The sequence below is a fragment of the Vipera ursinii genome (genome assembly GCF_947247035.1).
Source record: "Vipera ursinii genome assembly, chromosome: 7".
In the NCBI taxonomy this organism is placed as follows: domain Eukaryota; kingdom Metazoa; phylum Chordata; class Lepidosauria; order Squamata; family Viperidae; genus Vipera; species Vipera ursinii.
In genome coordinates, this window is record NC_139521.1 from 67,968,292 (window position 1) to 67,990,625 (window position 22,334).

The window sequence follows — 22,334 nt, forward strand, 5'->3', positions numbered from 1 at the left end:
TTTCTCAGGACTATAAGCTAAACTGGGTCATTAAACAAATTCCAGAAAATGGCAATGACAAACAACTTCCATAGGGTTAACGTGGAGGTGTCCAGGCAATCCCCAGGATTTCCCTAATAAGAATCTTTACTTTTATCTTTTTACTCTGAAACTTCCCAACAGATGAAGGATCTATATCTCCAAGAATGTATGTGTATGTGTTCAAAGAAAGGTAATCTGTGACATTTAGGAATAACAATAGGCTGCCTTGCAAACTTGCTAAGTCAAGTTAAATATAATACACTCAGAATTCCCCAAAGACTTGGATAAGGTATTGCTACAAAATACATTAACATTTATACAGAATCTTACCCTTTGACTCCATTAGTGGAATGGAAGTGAGAAGCATTGATCATGGCTGTCTACGACTTTGGTCTAGTGTTTTAAGGCACCAACCAGCCTGCAAATCAGGAGACTGGGAGACCTAGTTTCTCCTTAGGCCCGAAGCCAGCTGGACGACTCTGGGGCCAGTCTCTCTTTCTGTGTCCTAGAAAAGAGACAAGGTCAATTAACTTCTAAAAAATGTTGTCAAGAAAACATCAGGGACTTGTTTCTTTCAAGTGCTCAGGAGTTGAGATGGGTATTTATCTATCTATCTATCTATCTATCTATCTATCTATCTATCTATCTATCTATCTATCTGTGGCTCAGTGGGTTAGGACGCTGAGCTTGTTGATCAGAAGGTTGGCAGTTTGGCGGGTCGAATCCCGAGTGCCGCGTAGCAGAGTGAGCGCCTGTTACTCGTCCCAGCTTCTGCCAACCTAGCAGTTCAAAAGCATGTAAAAATACAAGTAGAAAAATAGGGACCACTCCAGTGGGAAGGTAACAGCGTTCCGTGCGCCTTTGGCGTCTAGTCATGCCGGCCACATGACCACGGAGTCGTCCTCGGATAAACGCTGGCTCTTTGGCTTTGAAACAGAGATGAGCACCGGCCGAGTCAGAAACGACTAGCATGCATGTGCGGGGGAACCTTTACCTTTACCTTATATATCTATTATATATATGGTAGCTGCTTGAGTGAATTAGACCTAACAGAAAAAGTATTTTTCCCCCAAGGCTAGAATTATTTTGTATTCATTCATTCTTGGTATAGTTCAGGCAATATATCTTTTTTTGGAATTGCTTTAATTTGGGCGACTTTCCAAGATGCTGAAGGACAATGGCGGAGAAGAAGGAAGACCAAAGTTCAGTGTAGAAAAGCAGATAATAAACCACTGAGAGTTTGTGCAGGAGAACAATAACATATAAAATATTCAGGGTTTCTTTTCTTTTGGAATTTTGCTTCACTAAAGTGCAGAGAGATGTGTTTGTGATAGCCAAATATCACAAGAAATCCATGTGCGGCTTTCAAACTTTATCAAAAAGCATAAGCTTTTAGGAACTGCAGGTGGCCCTGGGTGTCCTGTTGTGAAGCCATTCTCAACATTGAAAGAAAAGTCATACAATTCCACCCCCCCCCCAAAAAAAGGAATTTGAGACACTCTGAAACCTTGCTGAAAGACTTTGCTTGTATGAGTGAACATAAAAGCAGAATGCCAAATTCTGCTTTTTTTGAAGTTAATAATAAAGCTGCTGGGGACTCCACTGGGCATGTCAATACTAATAATGCTATTCATTATGTAACTATAAAACCAGATAAACCTGAGGGAACCATGGACAAGCCAGATCTTTGAAATTTGATTCTCACCATTGTCTTGTTAGAAAGGCACAAAAACCTATTATTTATTTATTTATTTATTTATTTATTATTATTATTATTATTATTATTATTATTATTATTATTATTATTATTATTATTATGGTACTGTCCACGGTCAACCAGATGTTCAGACTGGATCTGGCATTTTTGTCTACCTATCGAGTCCTTACCAAGGACCTGGGACAGGCAGATGTGGACGTTTGATGGTGTTACAGGTATCGTCGTAGGATGTAAGCCGTTCTGAGTAAAGCTGCCTTCTGCAATTGACTGATGTGAATGTGTCAAGGCCAATGGCATTCTAGTGTTGCTCCTGTTGTTTTCGGATTGCACTTAATATCAATTACTATTGATATTAGCTTTGTCTTCTGTTGCCACAGTCATTCTACGTCTAGTTGCAGGTCTTTTGTATTTTGTTATCTTCTCTGGTTCTTTCTCTTCCCTCTTGGACAGAGAGGACCGCTGGTTTGAAAGAGGGGCCAAAGAGGCCATCTATGTCAAGAGAGGGGGAGGGATACGACATCATCTATCTCCAGTCTACAACACAGTCCTTTCAACAGTTCCAAGAAGGCCCCACACCCATTTGCACCACTCAGGTGACCCGGGGGGGGGGACACACAGATAAACCTCCAGGTGGCCTCAACGACTCTCTAAAAGAATGCAAATGACCAGCTGTCTGCAAGGTGTATAAATCTTTCCATTCCCCACCATCCAGTCAGAGCTGAAGAAGCTTCTTGGACGAGAATTGAAATGTTTTCAAAGAAAAACAAAAGTCCAGTTGCCTCCTGAAAAAGCATCTTTGGGAGTATAGAGCAGGGGTCCACAACCCCCAGTCTGGGGACCAGTACCTGGCTGCGGCATGCCAGCAACCGGTCTGCACAAACAAGCAAAGCCCCATCCGTGGGATGCAGGTAACACACAAAACCACACACTCTCCAGTCCATGGAAAAACCTTTCTCCATGGAACGAGTCCCTGGTGCCCAAAAGGTTGGGGACTTCTGGTAGAGAGTATATATAGAGCCAAACTTTGAAATACTGCCATCTACTGGCTGAATAGTACTGTAGTTGTTGCGTAGAAATACATTCCAACAACGAATTCCAACAAATCCCCAATGCCCGAAGCCATAAACTATGATTTGCAAACCAGAATGGTTGGATTCATTGAGCGTATTAAGCCTCAAAGAAACAAGCCACATTTTGGGTTAGCACAGTGGTAGCCTTTCCCAGTCTTATGTCTTCCAAACATATTGACCTTAATTCCCAATATTTTCAACTGGTGTGTCCAAAGATTATTCTACTTGGCACTCCTAGGAGTTAACATCTGGAGGATACTAGGTTAAGGAAAGCTGGCTTATCAGACTATGGTTCTCATAACCATATTGTGTGAACCCTGCTGTGTAAGGTCTTTGGTGCTCTATGAGCTTGGTTGTTTTCTTGCAGACGTTTCATTACCCTACTAGGTAACATCTTCAGTGTTTCCGTGCTTATCACTGAAGGTGTTACCTAATTGGGTAATGAAACATCTGCAGGAAAAACCCCAAGCTCAGAGAGCACCAAGGACCCCACCGTTTATCCTCAACCTACAAATATTATTTTCTATTGGTACCCAGTTATGTGCTAAACCATACCTTATTATGTGTGATTTATGGAATAAGCCATGATTGGGTCAGACTGTGCAACCAACTAACCTTCAAACAAATTCCCACCTGGTTCGTTGCAAGTGAATTCATCTTTTCTCTCTCTCCTGTGAGACCAAGTAGGTATTACAAAGCCATGCAAACTCATGTTGATTGCAAAGCTGCTGAGGAGGATGGAGCTTGCAATTTGACATATTTGAAGGAGATAGGATGAGGAAGGCTGCTTTTTAAGTTGCTTCTGATTCAGATGTTACCTGGGCAACAATTGCCTCCCCTGTCTCTGCTCCTTTTTGTTCGCTGCTTCTGTTTCATTTTTCTATGGCTGCGTTTATGTGCAATTGGAACATCGTATTTCTTTGTTGTTTATATTTAAGTTAATAAAGGCGTATTTAAAATAATTCAAACATGTTTAAAAGGAGAACTCCCTAAATTGAAGCTGCATTGGAAAGTGACATTTTAAACCTAACTGTTTATTGCATCTCCTTCTCATCTGTGGCTGGCTGTTATGAAAAAAAAAATATAATTGAGCTTTTGTTCTCGGATCCCCTTGGAGACGCTGTTTCTGCTGCGCCATCTCAGTACAATTGATCTTAGATCATAGCTCTCTGTAGGCTGAAACCCACCACAGCAAAAGGCTGAGTTTTCACTTAATGAGACCGAAGTGCCTACCTTTTTTGCACTGCTTAGAGGGAAAAAAGTATCTGGAAATAAACAGGAACCCTTTTGTCTGGGAAATTAGTCTAAATTTAATCAAGAACACCGACAACTATCCTGAAACATTGCAAAATCTATTATTCGAGCTAGTTCATAAATATTCTCTTATTATTTGGAGCTTTTTAAGCACTGCAACATTTCTATCCTTACATCCTCATCTGATGCTAAGAACACCTCTTTCTCTCTCTCTTTTTTCTTTAACGGAAAATCCTCCATAGGTTTGAACATGCTTAAATAGCGTCAGAAGATTACAAGGGAAAGTCCACAGAGCATAGGTTTTAACTGTATCAACCTCAAGGCTTATAAAAATAACTATTCTGCAGGGCCACTGAACCACACAAGCTGTCTTTTTCAGATAACTGGAATAGCTTCCACATAAATTTCAATGTTACTTTTTCTAATCCAGGTATTTATATCATAATTCCTCTGTCATGTCTGACAGGATAGGGTGGACAGATGGCATGAGATAACCCTGCCTTCTTTCCCAAATTGCAAAACATTCTCCTGACAAACATTTTTTGTCAAGACCTAAATTATTTCCTGTATGTCTCTATAAAAAAAACTTATCCTCCCTTTCTGGAGAAATACACAATAAATCAAAGATGGTGATCATTTTTCTTAGCTATGGATTTATGGACAACTGCCATCTGGTTCCACAGAAATGAATAAAGAATAGGATTTTTTAAAAAAAATCAAGTTCATTAATCACTTTCCAAGGCTTCCTAGGCTTCATTTTATTATACAAAATGAGATTTGCATTTGATTCATTTTCTTCCAGTCCTCAATATTTTTTTATTCCCAGTGGAGAAAATATTTTTATTGTTTCTTAGCTCTCCTTTATAATTTCTCATGAGTTTCTTCTCCTCACAAGGTCTCAAACATTACCCTGAAAAGGTTATATTGAGGGATGCTGCTAGATTAGGTGAGTGGCACACCAATCAGGACAAGCAGCTGAAGGGAGGACAAGAAGCAATGGATGGAATCTAAACAAGGAGAGAAGCAACCTAGAACTAAGGAGAAATTTGTGGAACCAGCTGCCTGCGGAGCTTAGGACTGCCCCCAACCTCTGTTCATTCTGCCGGGACCTGAAGACCTGGCTCTAATTTTAATTTTAATTGGGTTTTTTACTGTTCTCAGGGTTTTATTTAATCTTTTTAAATTTGTTTTAACGTTTGTATTGACTCTCTTTTAAATGCCCTGTAAACCGCCCTGAGTCCTTCGGGAAAGGGCGGTATATAAATCTAAATAAATAAAATAAATAAATAAAATAAATTTACTGACAGTGAAAACAATTATCCAGTGGAACAAGTTGCCTCCAGAAGTTGTGGGTGCTCCAACACTGGAAGTTTTTAAGAAGAGACTGGACAGCCATTTGTCTGAAATGGTATAGAGGGTTTCCTGCCTGAGCAGGGGGTTGGACTAGATGACCTCCAAGGTCCCTTCCAATTCTGTTATTCTCTATTCTATTCTATTCTATTCTATTCCCTAATAAATAAAATAAAAATAAATAAAACTATATGCAAGTATGATTGAGAGTAGGGTTCAAGCAGATCATGGTTGCTTGTTCAACAAATCATGATCTAATATCCTGGCTTGCTGCATTCTATGAGTTTCCTACCTTACCCTATGTTGATGTCACTGATAAAATCCCTTTTACAGATATTAGATGTTTGGAAGACAAACTTTCGCTTGGAAGCAGCTCAGAACTAGCCACTTAAAGATTGCATTCCTATGTTTATATTTACCTGGCAGGGAGACATTTTGATCATACTCACCAGTATTATGTTTGCAATATTAGATCTGTGCCAATGTCATCTTTAAAGTTCTCTGGGTCATACAGAAACCTCAAGAAATTCCCAGAATGAATCACCAGCGTGAAGTAATTGTTCTCACTGTCAGGAAATTTCTTCTTAGTTCTAGATTGCTTCTCTCGATTAGTTTCCGTCCATTGCTTCTTGTCCTGCCTTCAGGAGAATAAATTGCCCCCCCTTCTTTGTAGCAGCTCCTCAAATTTTAGAAGATGTCATGTCACCCCTAGTAGTAAGCAACATCAGTGGCAAGAAAACACACAAGTGGAAGAGAGGGCATTTAATATCTTCATTCAGCCTTCAAAGAAAAATATGCTTGGCGATGGCTGTACTCACCAAGGCACCATTTTATGAAAAGTTAACTATCCTAGCAACCATTTTGTGATAGTTCCTCCACCATGATCTCAAATTCCACAAGTGCCCATTAACACAAAAAGGCTACTTACTCCAGGGCTAAATTATAGCTCCCATCAACTCCAACTACACTGGTAACTAGAAAGTATAATTCAATCCCTCTGAGAGTATTAAATTTAGGAAGGCCGGTGTAAGGTTTTTCTAACAAATATTTTAATTTTCAATATTGTTTGGGGTGCCAAGAAGGAAAATGAGGTGCTCACATTCATGTAACAACATGGAAGTGTCCTTCTGATGCCATTGTTTTCCACAATGGCCAGTTAAGCTGCCAAGGGGAACCCACAAAATGGCCACAAAGGCAACGGCATAAGATAGTCCAGGGGTGGGCAATGATGGCCTCTTTACGATCTGTGGATCTCAACTCTCAGAATTCCTGAGCCTGAGCACCCTGAAGTAGCCCCACTTTCTCCAGATGTGAGGACTTCAACTCCCAGCATTCCCATCCTAAGATGGCTGAATGGCTGAGAGTAGTGAGAGTTTGAAGTCATACCAATTAGTGGGGGAAATGGAATGTTTAACAGCTGGCAGCATGGCTGGCTGGGGAATTCTGGGAGTTGAAGTCCACAAGTCTTAAAGTTGCCAAGGTTGGGGACCCCTGCTCTAAAGAAAGCTTCAGGATTTTTTTATTATTTATTTATTTATTTATTTATTTATTATTTTATTTTATTATTTTATTTTATTTTATTTTATTTTATTTTATTATTTTATTTATTTATTTATTTATTATTTATTATTTATTTATTTATTTATTTATTTATTTATTTATTTATTTATTTATTATAAACAACTCAAGGCATCCAACATATCTAATATTTATTTATTTTTATTTATTTAATTTAATTTGTAATACTCCTTTCTGTTCTTATTTTTTCCACAACAACTCTGTGAGATGAGTTAGACTAAGAGAAAATGGCTGCCTCAGGGTGACCATTCAGCTTTCATGCCAAAGGCCAGACTAGAACTCACCTGCTCCTGGTGATCCCAAGTCATCCAGCTGGCTTTCATGGCTAAGGTGGGATTAAAAACTCACTGTCTCCTGGTTTCTAGCCTTGTGCCTTAACCACTAGAGACTAGACCAAACTGACAATTGAAACACTTCCTTTTTGCCCATTTTCTTTATGTCTCCTTGGAAAAGTCATGTATTGCAAAGAGCAGATGGTGCACACCCTCAATTGGGCCAATTCCTCCCTGAAAAAATAGGTATTTATATTGAACTTATAGCCAAACTTCACAGTGCCAGGAGGCAGAAGGCAATAGAGTTTCTTGAAAAGTTAAGCCAGGATTTTTTTTATTTTTATTTTTTTACAAAGCCAACTAAGCTTTCTCTGCAAATTGAGGACTGGAGGTTTCATTACCCATAGCCAGCTTGTACCTCTGCTACAAATTAATTTGGCAGACTGCCTCTTAGTCAGAGTATTGCAAACCTCATCGTGCAAAACATGCAAGCAATCAGATTACTGCATTCTCCTTACCTTTAGCAAAAGAACATAAACAAAATCTTATTAAGAGACCAGAAACTAGGAAATGGTGCATTTTTATCCAGGGAGGGAGAGAGGGAGAGAGAGAAGGGGGGGGGGGGAAATCAGGAATAAATCCTACTTATTTTAATTATATTTAGAACTCTTCTTCTATTACTAATATTAATAGTCTTTTCCTAGCTTTTTCCCCACTCTCTGAATTAAAATAGGACATCCATCTGCATCTCTCTTGAATAATTTGGCATATTTTCTCCTATAGTTTGTAAACCTGTATATAATTTTTCCCCCTCCTCTGGACTAAATATAGCAATAGGCAGCTTCTTATCAGTAGAGCTACTGTATCATAGTCCTCAGACTGGTAGCAAAGAAATACAGGCAGTCCTCAACTTACGACCACAATTGAGCCCAAAATTTCTGTGGTTAAGTGAGACATTTGTTCAGTGAATTTTGCTCCATTTACAACCTTTCTTGCCACAGTTGTTAAGTGAATCACTGCAGTTGATGAGTAACCTGGCTGTTAAGTGAATCTGGCTTCCCCATTGACTTCGCTTGTCAGAAGGTCGCAAAAGAGGATCTCATGATTTTGGAACACAGCAACGGTCATAAATATGAACCCAGTTGCCAAGCATCTGAATTCTGGTCACATGATCATGGGGATGCTGGAAAAGTCGTAACTGTGAAAAACGATCATAACTCACTTTTTTCAGTGCGGTTGTAACTTTGAATGGTCCCTAGATGAACTGTTGCAAGTTGAGGACTACATGAACAAATTACCTCTGCTGCTATCTAGTGGACACCTGGACATTGCATTGAAGATATGCAGCTGGTCACATCATGAAGACTTCTAACATGACTGTCATATCAAACAGATTTTCCTGTTATCATCCCAGTTTATTCTTACACATTGAACCAATGATATACAGGTTAGGTTCATAACAAAAGATGTGAGAATACTTAAAATCATGGCTGTTTAATAAGACACACTGGCCTGGTTCATAGAAAACAATTCCAGTTTTGTTTTTTTAAGCTTTTGTTATACTGTAGATATGAGGCCATAAGGCCATGACATTTAAAAAAAAAAAGGAGTGGTTGCTATGATGTGTTTCAGTCATGGTTAGTTTCAAGTAAGGAACTATCTACAATTTAGATACTTGTATATGAAAGAAAAGGGACGCGGTGGCTCAGTGGGTTAGGACGCTGAGCTTGTCGATCTGAAGGTCGGCAGTTTGGCGGGTCGAATCCCGAGTGCCGCGTAACAGAGTGAGCGCCTGTTACTCGTCCCAGCTTCTGCCAACCTAGCAGTTCGAAAGCACGTAAAAAATGCAAGTAGAAAAATAGGGACCACTACGGTGGGAAGGTAACAGCGTTCTGTGCACCTTTGGCATCTAGTCATGCCGGCCACATGACCACGGAGACGTCCTCGGACAAGCGCTGGCTCTTTGGCTTTGAAACGGAGATGAGCACCGGCCCCTAGAGTTGGAAACGACTAGCACGCATGTGCGGGGGAACCTTTACCTTTACTTATATGAAAGAAGACAACCTATAAATACAATGAAAGTATTTGGTGTATCCTGAGGCAATTTGTTTTTGAAGTTAGAAGCTAGTCAGTCAGACTGTGGATCTATTAAACCAGGGATCTTCAAACTTGGCCCTTTTATGACTTGTGGACTTCAACTCCCAGAATTCCTCAATCAGTCAATCAGGTTTGATGACCCCTGTATTAAACATTCCAGGGGGACCATGGAGGGAGAGCGTCAAACAAAGATGGTAGCGATGCCTGTCCAATCAGAGCAAGCTGATTTTGACATGTGATGCCCAAGGGAACAACATAAAGCAAAACGTGAAGCTAATTCAGCAAACCTTGATTGAACAGCACTCATTTTAAGCCATGTTCTTTACTGAGAAATGTTTGTGATCTCTGACATGTCTACAAATTGCACATTTCTTGGGAAGGCTTCACCAGAGCCCAGGTTACAGGAATCCAAACATTATAAATTACCAGTATCAGGATTCTAGTTTGTGATATTTTTTCAAATTCTGCTTCTTCCCAAACATTAATGAAATCTGCTCGTAAGCCGAGGACTATCTGTGTAGACTGGAAACCTGTACATGCTTTGAAAGTGATTCAGGAGAATACAGTAAAGCCTAAGCACGGTGCCTTTCTGTTGCTCATTAAAGCAGCTGTATCTTTTTTCACATTGATGTGCAAAGAGGCTCTATTCAAGCATGGTCTGACCTGGTTGTTGTTGTTTTTTCAAAATAATTTTCAACATAGGCACAGCCCAGAAGAAGCATTGTGATACTGAACTCACAGTTGGCATAAGACATTGAATACTGAATGAATGAGTTCTCCCGCTGACTTACTTTGATGGCCATGTCATCCGATGATTGACATTATCTCTGGAAGCATGCCCAGTGCATCTTTACAGACAATGTATTTTTGCACTTTGGCTGAGGTATATTTTTGCCTTCGCTAGAAACGGAAGGAGGTGTGCAAGCAGACTGGAATCCCTTTGTTCGTTGAAAGCAAAGGAAACATGACTAGTCCTACATTTATTTATTTATTTATTCATTCATTCATTCATTCATTCATTCATTCATTCATTCATTCATTCATTTATTTATTTATTTATTTGGATTTATATACCCCCCCTCTCTCCATGATGAAGATAGCCACAGACATGAACAATAGATATGTTTATTTCTCTGTTTATTTAAGATTAAACAGGAGCACAGCAACCTCCTTTTGTATTCAGTTTTGGTTACAAGAGCTGCTTTTAATGAAGACAACAAGGTTGGTTCTGCGTTTTGGGTATCCTCGTCCACTATCAGTGGAACCAAATGTTCTGGACCATGTATCTGATTACGCTTGTAATTTCCCACTATTAGTCAAGGGCATTGTAGGAGATTGTCAAGGAACGTAGATGGGGCTGCCTCACTCTACTGAGAGTGCTAGAAAGGTGGGGGCTGGGAATAATAATTAGAATTAGGAAATGCCCAAGGATACCAGAGGATGTTATTGGGTCTCTTAAAGATGTTTTCTGAAACTCAGTCTTCACCTCACATCTGAAACAATACAGTCTGTTTTGTAGTCTGCCAATGTTGTATGGCCATTGGAGTGTTTTATGTCTGTGTGTGACAAAACACCTACATTTATTTAAGCATCTCCAGAAGGAGGCCTTCAAAACATGAGCCATTCCAGGGGGGCAAACACAGATAAACTCGCAGTCCTTTTCAAATCTGCAACTTGTCAGAAGCACATCACTGATTCATTTCCATGCCCTCCTATCTTTCTCTCTCTCTCTCTCCCCTCTCTCTCTCTCCCTCTCTCTCTCTGTTTGTTCCTTTGCTGTTTGTTCCTTTTATAACTAGGTTAGGTTTGATCTTTGGCGGTCCCTAGGAACTGCCAAACCTTTGCTGAGAAGCTACAGTACTTGGTAGATTTCTTTTTTTAAAAGCATCTAAAGACGTATCAGCCATGTTGCAAATTAATATTCTCCTTGGCCCACTGAGAGATCAGAATGAAAATGAATATGCATTGAAAGTGGGAAAATCCAGTATGTGTAGGGTCAGGGTTGACAACCCGACTTCTCAAACTTTCGGGCAACCACACAAAGCAGAGGAGACAAAATAGTTGTTTTAGCATGGTTTTTCAAAATGGGGAATCATTAGTGTGGGAATATTCCTCTGGATAGAAGATATACAGGTAGTCCTCAATATACAATCACAATTGAGCCCAGAATTTCTGTTGCTAAGCAAGACAGTTGTTAAGTGAGTTTTGCCCTATTTTACGACCTCTCTTGCCACAGCTGTTAAGGGAATCCCTGCAGTTGTTAAGCCAGTGACATGGTTGTTAAGTGAATCTGGCTTCCCCATTGACTTTGCTTGGGAATTAACACTTGACCCAGGACACTATGACTGTCATAAATATGAGCCAGTTGCCAAGCAACCAAATTTTGACCATGTGACCATGAGGATGCTGCCATGGTTGCAAGTGTGAAAAACAATCACAAGTTACTTTTTTCAGTGCCATTGTAAGGACCGTGTAATTCACTTAACAAATGGGCCAATTCGCTTAACAACCATGGCAGAAAGGTCATAAAATGAAGCATGACTGACTTAACAACCGCCTTGCTTAGCAATGGAAATTCTGGAAAATTCTACCTGTACCTCTTCCCTCACATCATACCTATGGCCCGATTGTGGATACATTCCAAATTTTCTTTGATGAACCTTATTTGTAGACTCCTCCATTTTACTTTTCCAAAGCAAATGTTGTGTCTGGAATTTAAAGAGCAAAATTCTGCAGTCTTCTCAAATGTCAAGCAATATTATTCAGGCTTTATTTTAGTTTTCCTTGCAGCTCAAAACTCTGTAATTCTTTAAAAAGCTTTTCAAATCCTTCCTATTATTAGGCAAGGATTCTTTGGGTTTTTGTGATTTTTGTCAGCCATCCTTAATGCTGATTTGCTGTATCATACAATCAAATTGAATCCAGGCTGAGTCATAGCAGGATGCATGCAAGAGTGTTTTGCTTAAATTAAAATTTGTTAAGCAAGCAACAGTGTTGGTACTCACACAGCATGCCACAGTTTAAAACACTACAAACCAGACCACAAACCCATATAGCTCAGTTCACACACTGCATTATATCACAACCAAATAAAACACGTTGTGGGCTTTCCATACTGTAATTCACCCTAAAGGGACCTTAAATCATCACTGTAATGTCGCGTGCTTCACATAGAGACGGACACAGAGCTGGGGTAAAGATGAGTTTATTCTGAACAGAACGAACTGGGGAAACAGGGAAGCCTGGCGTCTATTTATACCTGCCCAGGTGGATGGCATCCAATCAGTTCAAACCTGGGCTTCCTGCCAGTGCAGGTGACAATGGGTGTAGATCCTGGCTTCCCACCAGGCTGACCATGCCTGGGGCTGTCAACAGCTTAACTCATTAGGCTTATCCTGAGTGAGCAGTTATCGCCCAGAGCTGTCCAACCCCTCTGCTGATCTGCACCATCAGCCTCCAGCTGTGCTGTCCTTTGTGTATGCTGGGAGGCATACACTGCAATCACTAATAAATCTTACTGATTTTAATAGATGTATTATGAATAGGTTTTATTCTAAAGCCATCTTAACTGACTTCAATTTTTTTCCCCCTGGAAGCTGCCTAGAGAATAAGTGGTCAACCTACATAAATATTAATAACCCTTCCTCTCTTTTTTATAATTGTCTACATGTTTTGTAGACAATTTTGTTACATAAAGCAAACAACAAAACATGTAGATTATTATAAAATTGTCTACATGTTTTGTAGACAATTTTATAATAATCTACATGTTTTGTTGTTTGCTTTATGTAACAAAATTGGTCAAGCATCCCAATCTAAGCTGTTTACAACTGTCTGTATGCAGCCAGTTTCCATGTCCTTCTGTTTTCCACTTAAAATTAATATAATTAAATAGCATTAGGCATTACTTTGATTTTCATTTTTGGCTTGCTTGAGCAAGTAGCTCCATTGAAATGAAAGCATTGTAGCCTCAAAAGTCAGATGATAATCCAATGTCAAACCATGGTACATCTGCAGAAATATCAGTTTAATTTAGCATCTTCCACTGAACAAACTTTCGGGGGATGTTTCTTAAAAAAACACCAAGTGGAATCTTTGCAAACAGTGGAAAAATAATGCTTTCGTTTGATGTTTGCTTAAAAAAGAACCCTAATCTTTTGACATATTTTGTAAAAATAAAAATAAAAGTAAAACAGGCTCCCAAAAAGGATTAGGAAAAAAGCCTTCTGTTTTCCTGAGCTAGAATGTCTTCCATCTACTGCGCAGACCTTTTGAGATGTTTTCATCCTTTATGTAAAATAATTTGCACGATCCTGAAATCAGCACAGTGTCAAGATTCCATCCCAGCTCCAGTGAAATTACTTCGGTTTAATGCAGTACGGCTGGGTTGCCAACACAAAGCTAATTGCAGAGGAAGACGAGTGAATTAGAAACGTCTTTCAGCAGGAAGCCAGCTACCCTCCCCAATTACTGGGGACTGAAAAGCATTAGAATTTATTAAGCTTTAGAAGGGGAGATAGTCCTTTCATGTATCTGTGAAATTAAAACTCAAATGTCTGGTCCTGACAGTTATAAAATGAATTTTAAGCAGTAAAGTTGCAAGGAAGGTTATGCGTAAGAGAAGTGCTGTTTTAATGCTTCAGCTAGCTCCATGGGAGCTAGTTATTGCGTTGCAGCTGAAAGCCGTTGTACAGAACTGTGGTTAGCTGGATATCTGTGATACCCAGAAATGTCCCCTCCTATCTCTCTGCCAGCAATTTCTCAGTGGCAAAAAGTGCCACCATTTACATTGATAAAACAATAATAGTTTTATACACACACACACACACACACACACACACACACACACACACACAGGTGTGTATAAATGAATTTCAAAATGTTGACATATTATTCAAAATCCTATTCATATCATTAAATGCTACTCTTATTCCTTAAATCATCTTGATAAACTCATGGGTATTAAAACAGTATGAAAATGACACAATTGCATATCTTATGTGTGAACATCCTCACCATGATTTTTTTTTACGTTTCCAGCATAATGAATCGATAACCAGTTTTAAACATTCTCTGAAGTATCCAATAAATATGAAAAAAATGCTTTTGTGTTGAATTTTTATGTTAAGAAACGTTCTTAAATTTCTTTACATTTTGTTTAGATGCTAATATGAGGTATTCCCAATCTGAATAAAGTTCTTGCAAATAACAGAAAGAAAGGAGAGAGAGAGAGAGAGAGAGAGAGAGAGAGAGAGAGAGAGAGAGAGAGAGAGAGAGAGAGAGAGAGAGAGAGAGAGAGCGCTCCCATTGTTAGCAGATACGCTGTAGGATTGCTTGAAAATCAAGACAGTGTTATCAGCAAAGAAACAGGGAAAATACATTTAGTCCTCAACAATCACAACTGAGCTCAAAAATTTATGTTGCTAAGCGAAAACTTAACTGCAATTTTTCTCTTAACAACTGTGGCATAAAGGGTCACAAAACTGGGCATAACCCACCTAACAATTGTCTCACTTAGCAAGACTGAAGTCAAAGTTTTTCTGTGGAAAATATTTTGAATAGCAATAGCTATAACAATAGACTTATATACCGCTTCACATGCTTCTCTCTCAGCGGTTTACAGAGTCAGCCTATTGCCCCCATCATTCTGGGTCCTCATTTTACTGACCTCGGAAGGACGGAAGGCCGAGTCAACCTTGAGCTGGTCAGGATCCAACTCCTGGCAGTGGAAGGCAGAGTTAGTTTACAATGTTGCATTCTAACCACTGCGCCACCACGGCTCTTGAATCTGTAACCCCAACTATTATTCTGAAATTTTTTAATACAGATAGTCCTTGACTTACAACCATTCATTTACTGACTGCTTGAAATGACAGCAGCACTTTAAAAGGTGACTTTTGACTGTTTTTCACACTTACAACCACTGCAGCATCCCCTTGGTCACATGATCAAAATTTGGACGCTTGGCAACTGACCCCTATTTATGACGGTTGCAGTGTCCCGCAGTCATGTAATCCCCTTTTGCAACTTACTGACAAGCAAAATTAATGTGGACGCCAGATTCACTTAACAACCATTTTACTAACTTAACAGCTGAAGTGATTCACTTAGCAACTGTGGCAAGAAAAGCCATAACATGGGACAAAACTCAATTGACTTGCTTAGCAACAGAAATGTTGGGCTCACTTGTGGTTCTAAGTCGAGAGCCACCTGTATAAAATTATGAGATAGATTTTCGTTACAGAAAACATAGCTGCATTGTGAATTGCCACCCTGGCATTGTGTCCCTTGTTCAGAAATAGGAGACATGTTGTGGGTGGACATTTCTAGTTGAGTCAAGAAACAATCCAGCTTTATAAGCATCCATTTTTGCTGCCTCAGAGGGGAAACCGTAGGCATGGAGAATTTTCTAACAAATGGAGGAAGAAAACATTGCTAATGAGAAGTGAGACGCTCTAAATTTCAACCCCTCCGTGAGATGCGGTTGCCAGGTTCTCCATTTTTATGCAATATGCAGTTTTTAATGACAACCCAATATGCTAGATGGGTTAAATTAGAATGATCAGCACAGTATTACGTGCCGTAGCTATGGAGGCACTGATAGTATGAGCTGTACTTTAATAACCACAAAGAGGTTTGGTGCTTTCATAACCTCTCCTTCTTCTCCCATTTTTTCCTTCATGTTTTCAGCATACATATGTTTTCTGATGTGTGCCTTGGGAGTGACAGCAGGTGCCCATCGCTTGTGGAGTCACAGATCTTACAAAGCCAAACTGCCTCTGCGAATATTTTTGGCTGCAGCCAATTCAATGGCATTTCAGGTGGGTATTTACACATCAGTTTACACTCTTCTTAGGCGACAGTGTAAGGCTGGAGTGTCCAACCTTGGTAGCTTTAAGACCTGTGGACGTCAACTCCCAGAGTAATAGATAAGAGTTAACGGAATTCAAGAGGGATTGGATTTAGGCCACTTGTGAGGACCTAATGACTCCAGGGATACTTGGGATTGTACAGGACCCTGATCAACCAGCAACTTTGCAGAAATATTTATTTTCCAGTTTTTATTATCCAGGTAACACTTAAAAGCCACAGAAGAGAAAAACCCAGCAGCTGGTTTCTTGGCTCTACAACAGAGAAATATTTGAAATGACACAGGCTATAGCAGGGATCTTCAAACTTGGCCCTTTTATGACATGTGGACTTCAACTCCCAGAATTCCTCAGCCAGGCATGCTGGCTGAGGAATTTTGGGAGTTGAAGTCCACAAGTCATAAAAGGGCCAAGTTTGCCGACCCCTGAGCTATAGGGTGAGAGATGGCTGCACTTCCTATAGTATTTATATATTGAAAATAAGCCCACCTGCTCTCCTCCTAGAAGCCCAGGTGGGTGAGGTAAAAATACTCCTGAAGTCTCATAGGAGGTAGAAACAACAAAATAGCCAGAGGGCAAATTTCTTTCGGAAACTAAGCCAGCTGCTGTCTTTGATAGTACTTGACATAAACAGTTGGGTTTTGTTTTTCTTTTTTTTATAGAGCAAACAATGCTGTTGCTTGTCCCAAAGGTGCTTTTTTCAAAAGGCAACTGGACTTTCTTTGTTTTTCCTTGAAGAATGGAAGACGCTTCTTGGAGAATGTTGTGATTCAGGGTCAGCCTGGGGGTTCGGCAGTTGGGTAGGACGACTCAGAGGAGGAGGAGGGGGGTGTTGAAGAGCTTGCTGAGAATAATATTGAGGCTCCACAGAGCCCTCAGCCAGGCCCCTCCCACCTGGTCACGACGCAGACCCAGCTGTGTGAGCCTGACAGCGTGGATGAAGATGACCCACAGCTGGCCCTGTTCAAGGACGCCCGACGCAGGAGGCAGTCAATCAGGAGTAAACAGAGGAAGGCAATGGGGCACCTCGGAAGGAGGCAGAGAGAAGCCATGCCCTGAACTGTATAAAAGGGGAATGCGTGGGAGGGCTGGTTTGCTGAAGGCAACCGCTTGAATAGCTCCTGTTTCATGGTTCGTGTCTTGTTCTGTTTGCTTTTGTATCCATAAATTTGGCAGGCTTAGTTCCAGCCTCTTGCCTTCTTGTAAAAGGGGTTGTCCCTGCCTTTTCTGCAGGGCCGGTAGCAGGCTGATACAGAACAGAGAAGCAAAACATCTTCAAGGAAAAACAAAGAAAGTCCAGCTGCTTTTTGAGAAAGCACATTTGGGACAACCATGGATGGATGACTAAGCACCTCCATAGACAATGCTGTTGCTTTAAAAGGACAACATGGGCAAAGAAGGACTCAGAGGCCCACAGAGCCATGACACTTAATTTTCTCCTTCTGTTTTACGCAGAATGATATTTTTGAATGGGCTCGAGACCACCGGGTGCATCACAAATACTCCGAGACGGATGCTGATCCCCATAATGCCCAGCGCGGGTTCTTCTTCTCCCATATTGGCTGGCTCTTTGTTCGGAAGCATCGTGATGTCATTGAGAAGGGAAGAAAACTGGATTTCAGTGATTTATTGAAGGATCCGGTGGTGACCTTTCAGAGAAAGTGAGTGATCATGGTAAAACACGAGTAAGGCTGGAAATACACTGGGGGTCCCTCGTGGCAGATCTTCAGGTCAAAATTAGCCAGCTATTGGGCAGAGGTTTGGATTAGATCAGTGTCTCTCCATCTTGGCAAGTTTAAGATGGGTGGACTTCAATTCCCAGCATTCCCAGAATTTTGGGAGCTGAAGCCCACCCATCCTAAACTTCTCTTTTTTTATTTTACAAATTTTATTGATTTTCTAATATGACATTCACATATTTGAAAAGCAACGTGGTGGCTGAGTAGTACTAATTCAATTACATACAGATAACATTATTACAGATTTCAGATTGCTACCATAAACATTTCCTCTCTTTTTCCCTTCATATATATATTTCCTAATGTGCAATCGGCCCAGGTTCGAATCTCAGAAGGGTATGGCTGACTGATGAAAACTAATAAGTTTGAAATGCATATCAGTCTCCCTTAATTCTTTGTTAGCAACTTAAAATTTACACAAATATGAGCTGTCACCGGTGTGACTACTGCCTGTCGATGGCCTTCAGGTTAGGCTGACACAGGAAATAAAGATTTGTCCCATGTTTGGGGCCTAGCAAGGTAATCTAAAATAGTTAACAAGCATTTGACACATATCTCCCCTTGCTTCTCAGCTAACAAAGCGAGAGAGAGCCTGTGGCCTAGAGGTGAAAACAACTGCCTAATGTGCAATCAGCCCAGGTTCGAATCTCAGAAGGGTATGGCTGACTGATGAAAACTAATAAGTTTGAAATGCATATCAGTCTCCCTTAATTCTTTGTTAGCAATTTAAAATTTACACAAATATGAGCTGTCACCGGTGTGACTACTGCCTGTTGATGGCCTTCATGTTAGGCTGACACAGGAAATAAAGATTTGTCCCATGTTTGGGGCCTAGCAAGGTATTTATCATTCCCATCTTAAACTTCTCAAGGTGGAGAAACACTGGTCTTAGATGACCCCCAGGGTCCCTTCCAACTCAACGATTCTATGATAATTAGCATTTTCCAACTAAGTGCTTGTATAGTTGTATTAGTGATTTTTCAGAGGTGCAGGCCCACGAAGGAGAGAACTTATGAATTTAACAAACAGTGCTATTTATAGGATTGTCATGGCCACGATATGTTAATTCCTGCACAGAGTTTAGCACAGAGCTCCGGGAAAGCTAGAGGAACAGTCTCACATTTGTGAAAAATTGTACAAGGTATACAAAGCTCTTATAAACAATGGCACAATTCGGGACTGGGATCCATTCCTGCATAAATAAACGGCTTCACCCAGTCTGAAAAATTATGGTGATAATTAGTTTGCTGAATTTTTTGCAAAGATTTCTCATTCCAATTTCTAACCTTTGAGGTGCGTTGATCTCTGCCTGAAATAATCAGTCGCTAATACGGCTGAGGACAACTTAATTCAGCCACATTTTCTGCTTTGTCACCTGAGTCCAACTTCAAAAGGAAAGGAAATAATGAAATGAATAAACTGTGACAACAAAAGAAAACCACCAGTCAGGCTTAAAAGCAGCTTTTAAGAATATCCCAGCATGGAAGAAAAAAACTCCACAAACGTTTAAAGTATTAAAAATGGATTTAAAGCACTGAAAAGATGCTTTTTGTAAGACTAGGGTCAAACAGATCTCTCTTCAAACACAGTGAGTTGTACAATGCTTTGATTATTAATCCCAGCCCCGTTAAGACTGAAACAACCCAAAACTGCCCTTTTATTTGTTTCTGTAATATATTTATCTCTCACATTTTCACCAGGGGCTTTTATCCCCATAACCGCAACCCTATGAGGTAGGCTAGGTGGGCAGAAAGATGGAGGGACATCCAGTGACCTTCAGTGGCTAAGAGTGGATTCAAACCAGGAATCCAAGGGTTTGATGGAAAGCAAGATGGTCAAGCAAAATGGAGAAAGCGCTGGACAAAGATGGGACAATGGTTGTCCCACAGGTTTCTCCATTTTGAGAAGTTTGCTGGCTGGAGAATTCTGGGAGTTGAAGTCCAATACTCCAGAAGATAGGCTTAAGATACAGGAGGATCTGGACAGACTCGAACACTGGGCACTATCTAACAAAATGAAATTCAATGGTGAAAAAAGTAAGGTTCTACATTTAGGCAGGAAAAATCAAATGCACAGGTATAGTATAGGTGGTGCCTTGCTCGATAGTAGTAACTGTGAGAGAGATCTCGGAGTCCTAGTGGACAATCACTTAAATATGAGCCAGCAGTGTGCTGCAGCTGCCAAAAAAGCCAACACAGTGCTAGGCTGCATTAACAGAGGGATAGAATCAAGATCACGTGAAGGGTTTACACCACTTTACAATGCCTTGGTAAGGCCACACCTGGAATACAGCATCCGGTTTTGGTCACCATGATGTAAAAAGGATGTCGAGACTCTAGAAAGAGTACAGAGAAGAGCAATCAAGATCACGTGAAGTACTAATACCACTTTACAATGCCTTGGTAAGGCCACACCTGGAACACTGCATCCAGTTTTGGTCACCACGACGTAAAAAAGATGTCGAGACTCTAGAAAGAGTACAGAGAAGAGCAACAAAGATGATTGGGGGACTGGAGGCTAAAACATATAGGGAACGGTTGCTGGAATTGGGTATGTGTAGTTTAATGAAGAGAAGGGTGAGGGGTGACATGATAGCAGTGTTCCAATATCTCAGGGGCTGCTACAAAGAAGAGGGAGCCAGGCTGTTCTCCAGAGCACCTGAGAGCAGGACAAGAAGCAATGGATGGAAACTAGTCAAGGAGAGAAGCAACCTAGAACTAAGGAGAAACTTCCTGACAGTTAGAACAACTAACCAGTGGAACAACCTGCCTCCAGAAGTGGTGAATGCTCCAACACTGGAAGTTTTTAAGAAGAGACTGGCCAGCCATTTGTCTGAAATGGTATAGGGTTTCCTGCCTTAGCAGGGGGTTGGACTAGACGACCTCCAAGGTCCCTTCCAACTTATTATTATTATTATTAAAACAAAGATGATTGGGGGACTGGAGGCTAAAACATATAGGGAACGGTTGCTGGAATTGGGTATGTGTAGTTTAACGAAGAGAAGGGTGAGGGGTGACATGATAGCAGTGTTCCAATATCTCAGGGGCTGCCACAAAGAAGAGGGAGTCAAGCTATTCTCCAAAGCACCTGAAAGCAGGACAAGAAGCAATGGATGGAAACTAGGCAAAGAGAGAAGCAACCTAGAACTAAGGAGAAACTTCCTGACAGTTAGAACAACTAACCAGTGGAACAACCTGCCTCCAGAAGTGGTGAATGCTCCAACACTGGAAGTTTTTAAGAAGAGACTGGCCAGCCATTTGTCTGAAATGGTATAGGGTTTCCTGCCTGAGCAGGGGGTTGGACTAGATGACCTCCAAGGTCCCTTCCAACTAATTATTATTATTATTATTATTATTATTATTATTATTATTATTATTATTATTATTATTTCTGAAACTTTCCAAGATGGAGGAACAGAGGTCCAATCCAATCTTCTGCCCAAGGTACGATCCCAATGGGTAACTAACTTTGACTTGAAGACCTGGCTTGTTGGACCACCAGTGAACAAGGAACCTCCGGCAAGAGAGCCTTATTGCTCCCTTCAGTGAAGAATGAAGAATCTCACGACACTGTAAAGATCAATACATTTTAAGTGAACAAGCCATGAATGCCTATGCTGTAATTTGCTATGCCATGGGAATTTGTCATTTTTTGAGCCAGAAGGAAAGCGCCTTTGTTCCCGTTAAAAAGAAAGAAAACATGATCACAGCGGAAGGGAGGAGAACATGATCAGGCGTGAGAAAGTTGCAGTTGGGGAATGGGGCATAATGCTTTCCAATGCATTTGCATTAATGAGAAAGAAATCTTGCAGAAATTGTGGCAAATTACAATGACTTCAAGAGGAATTGTTCCAAGCAAAGGAACAGACAATCTTGTGTGTCCCAACCCCCACGCCCAAATGCTCTGAATGATAAGGGTGCAGTTCATGGTAGTTTGCAGAAAAATAAAAGATTTTGAGGTTGTAGAGGAGGTGAAGGTTGGAAATTTTAATAGATTCCCTAGCTGAAACATTTTATCTAGTAGTGTTAACTGAAGAATGTGTCTTATTTTCCCAGCTGGAGTTTAGATTATTCATTTAAGTTCCTGGTGAATAGAGATAAAGCAAACCAACTAAAGAGATTATAACAATCAAAGGTTTGCAGGTGTCAAGGAAATGCAGCTGCCCAAAAGCCAGCACAGGCTGCATTAACAGAGTGATAGAATCAAGATCATGTGAAGTACTAATACCACTTTACAATGCTTTGGTAAGGCCACACCTGGAATACTGCATCCAATTTTGGTCACCACAATGTAAAAAAGATGTTGAGGCTCTAGAAAGAGTACAGAGAAGAGCAACAAAGATGATTAGGGGGTTGGAGTCTAAAACA

At 40.4% G+C, this 22,334-nt stretch overlaps 1 protein-coding gene across 1 annotated transcript in view; it reads left to right on the plus strand.

The window, feature by feature from the left end:
• The window catches only part of SCD5 (stearoyl-CoA desaturase 5), a 31,432-nt gene that overhangs the window by 5,834 nt on the left and 3,264 nt on the right, over nt 1–22,334 (plus strand). Inside the window, exons 2-3 of the mRNA XM_083367195.1 lie at nt 16,050–16,180; nt 17,684–17,889. Coding sequence (XP_083223321.1) covers nt 16,050–16,180; nt 17,684–17,889 — 337 coding nt within the window. The remainder of the gene's footprint in view (nt 1–16,049; nt 16,181–17,683; nt 17,890–22,334) is intronic.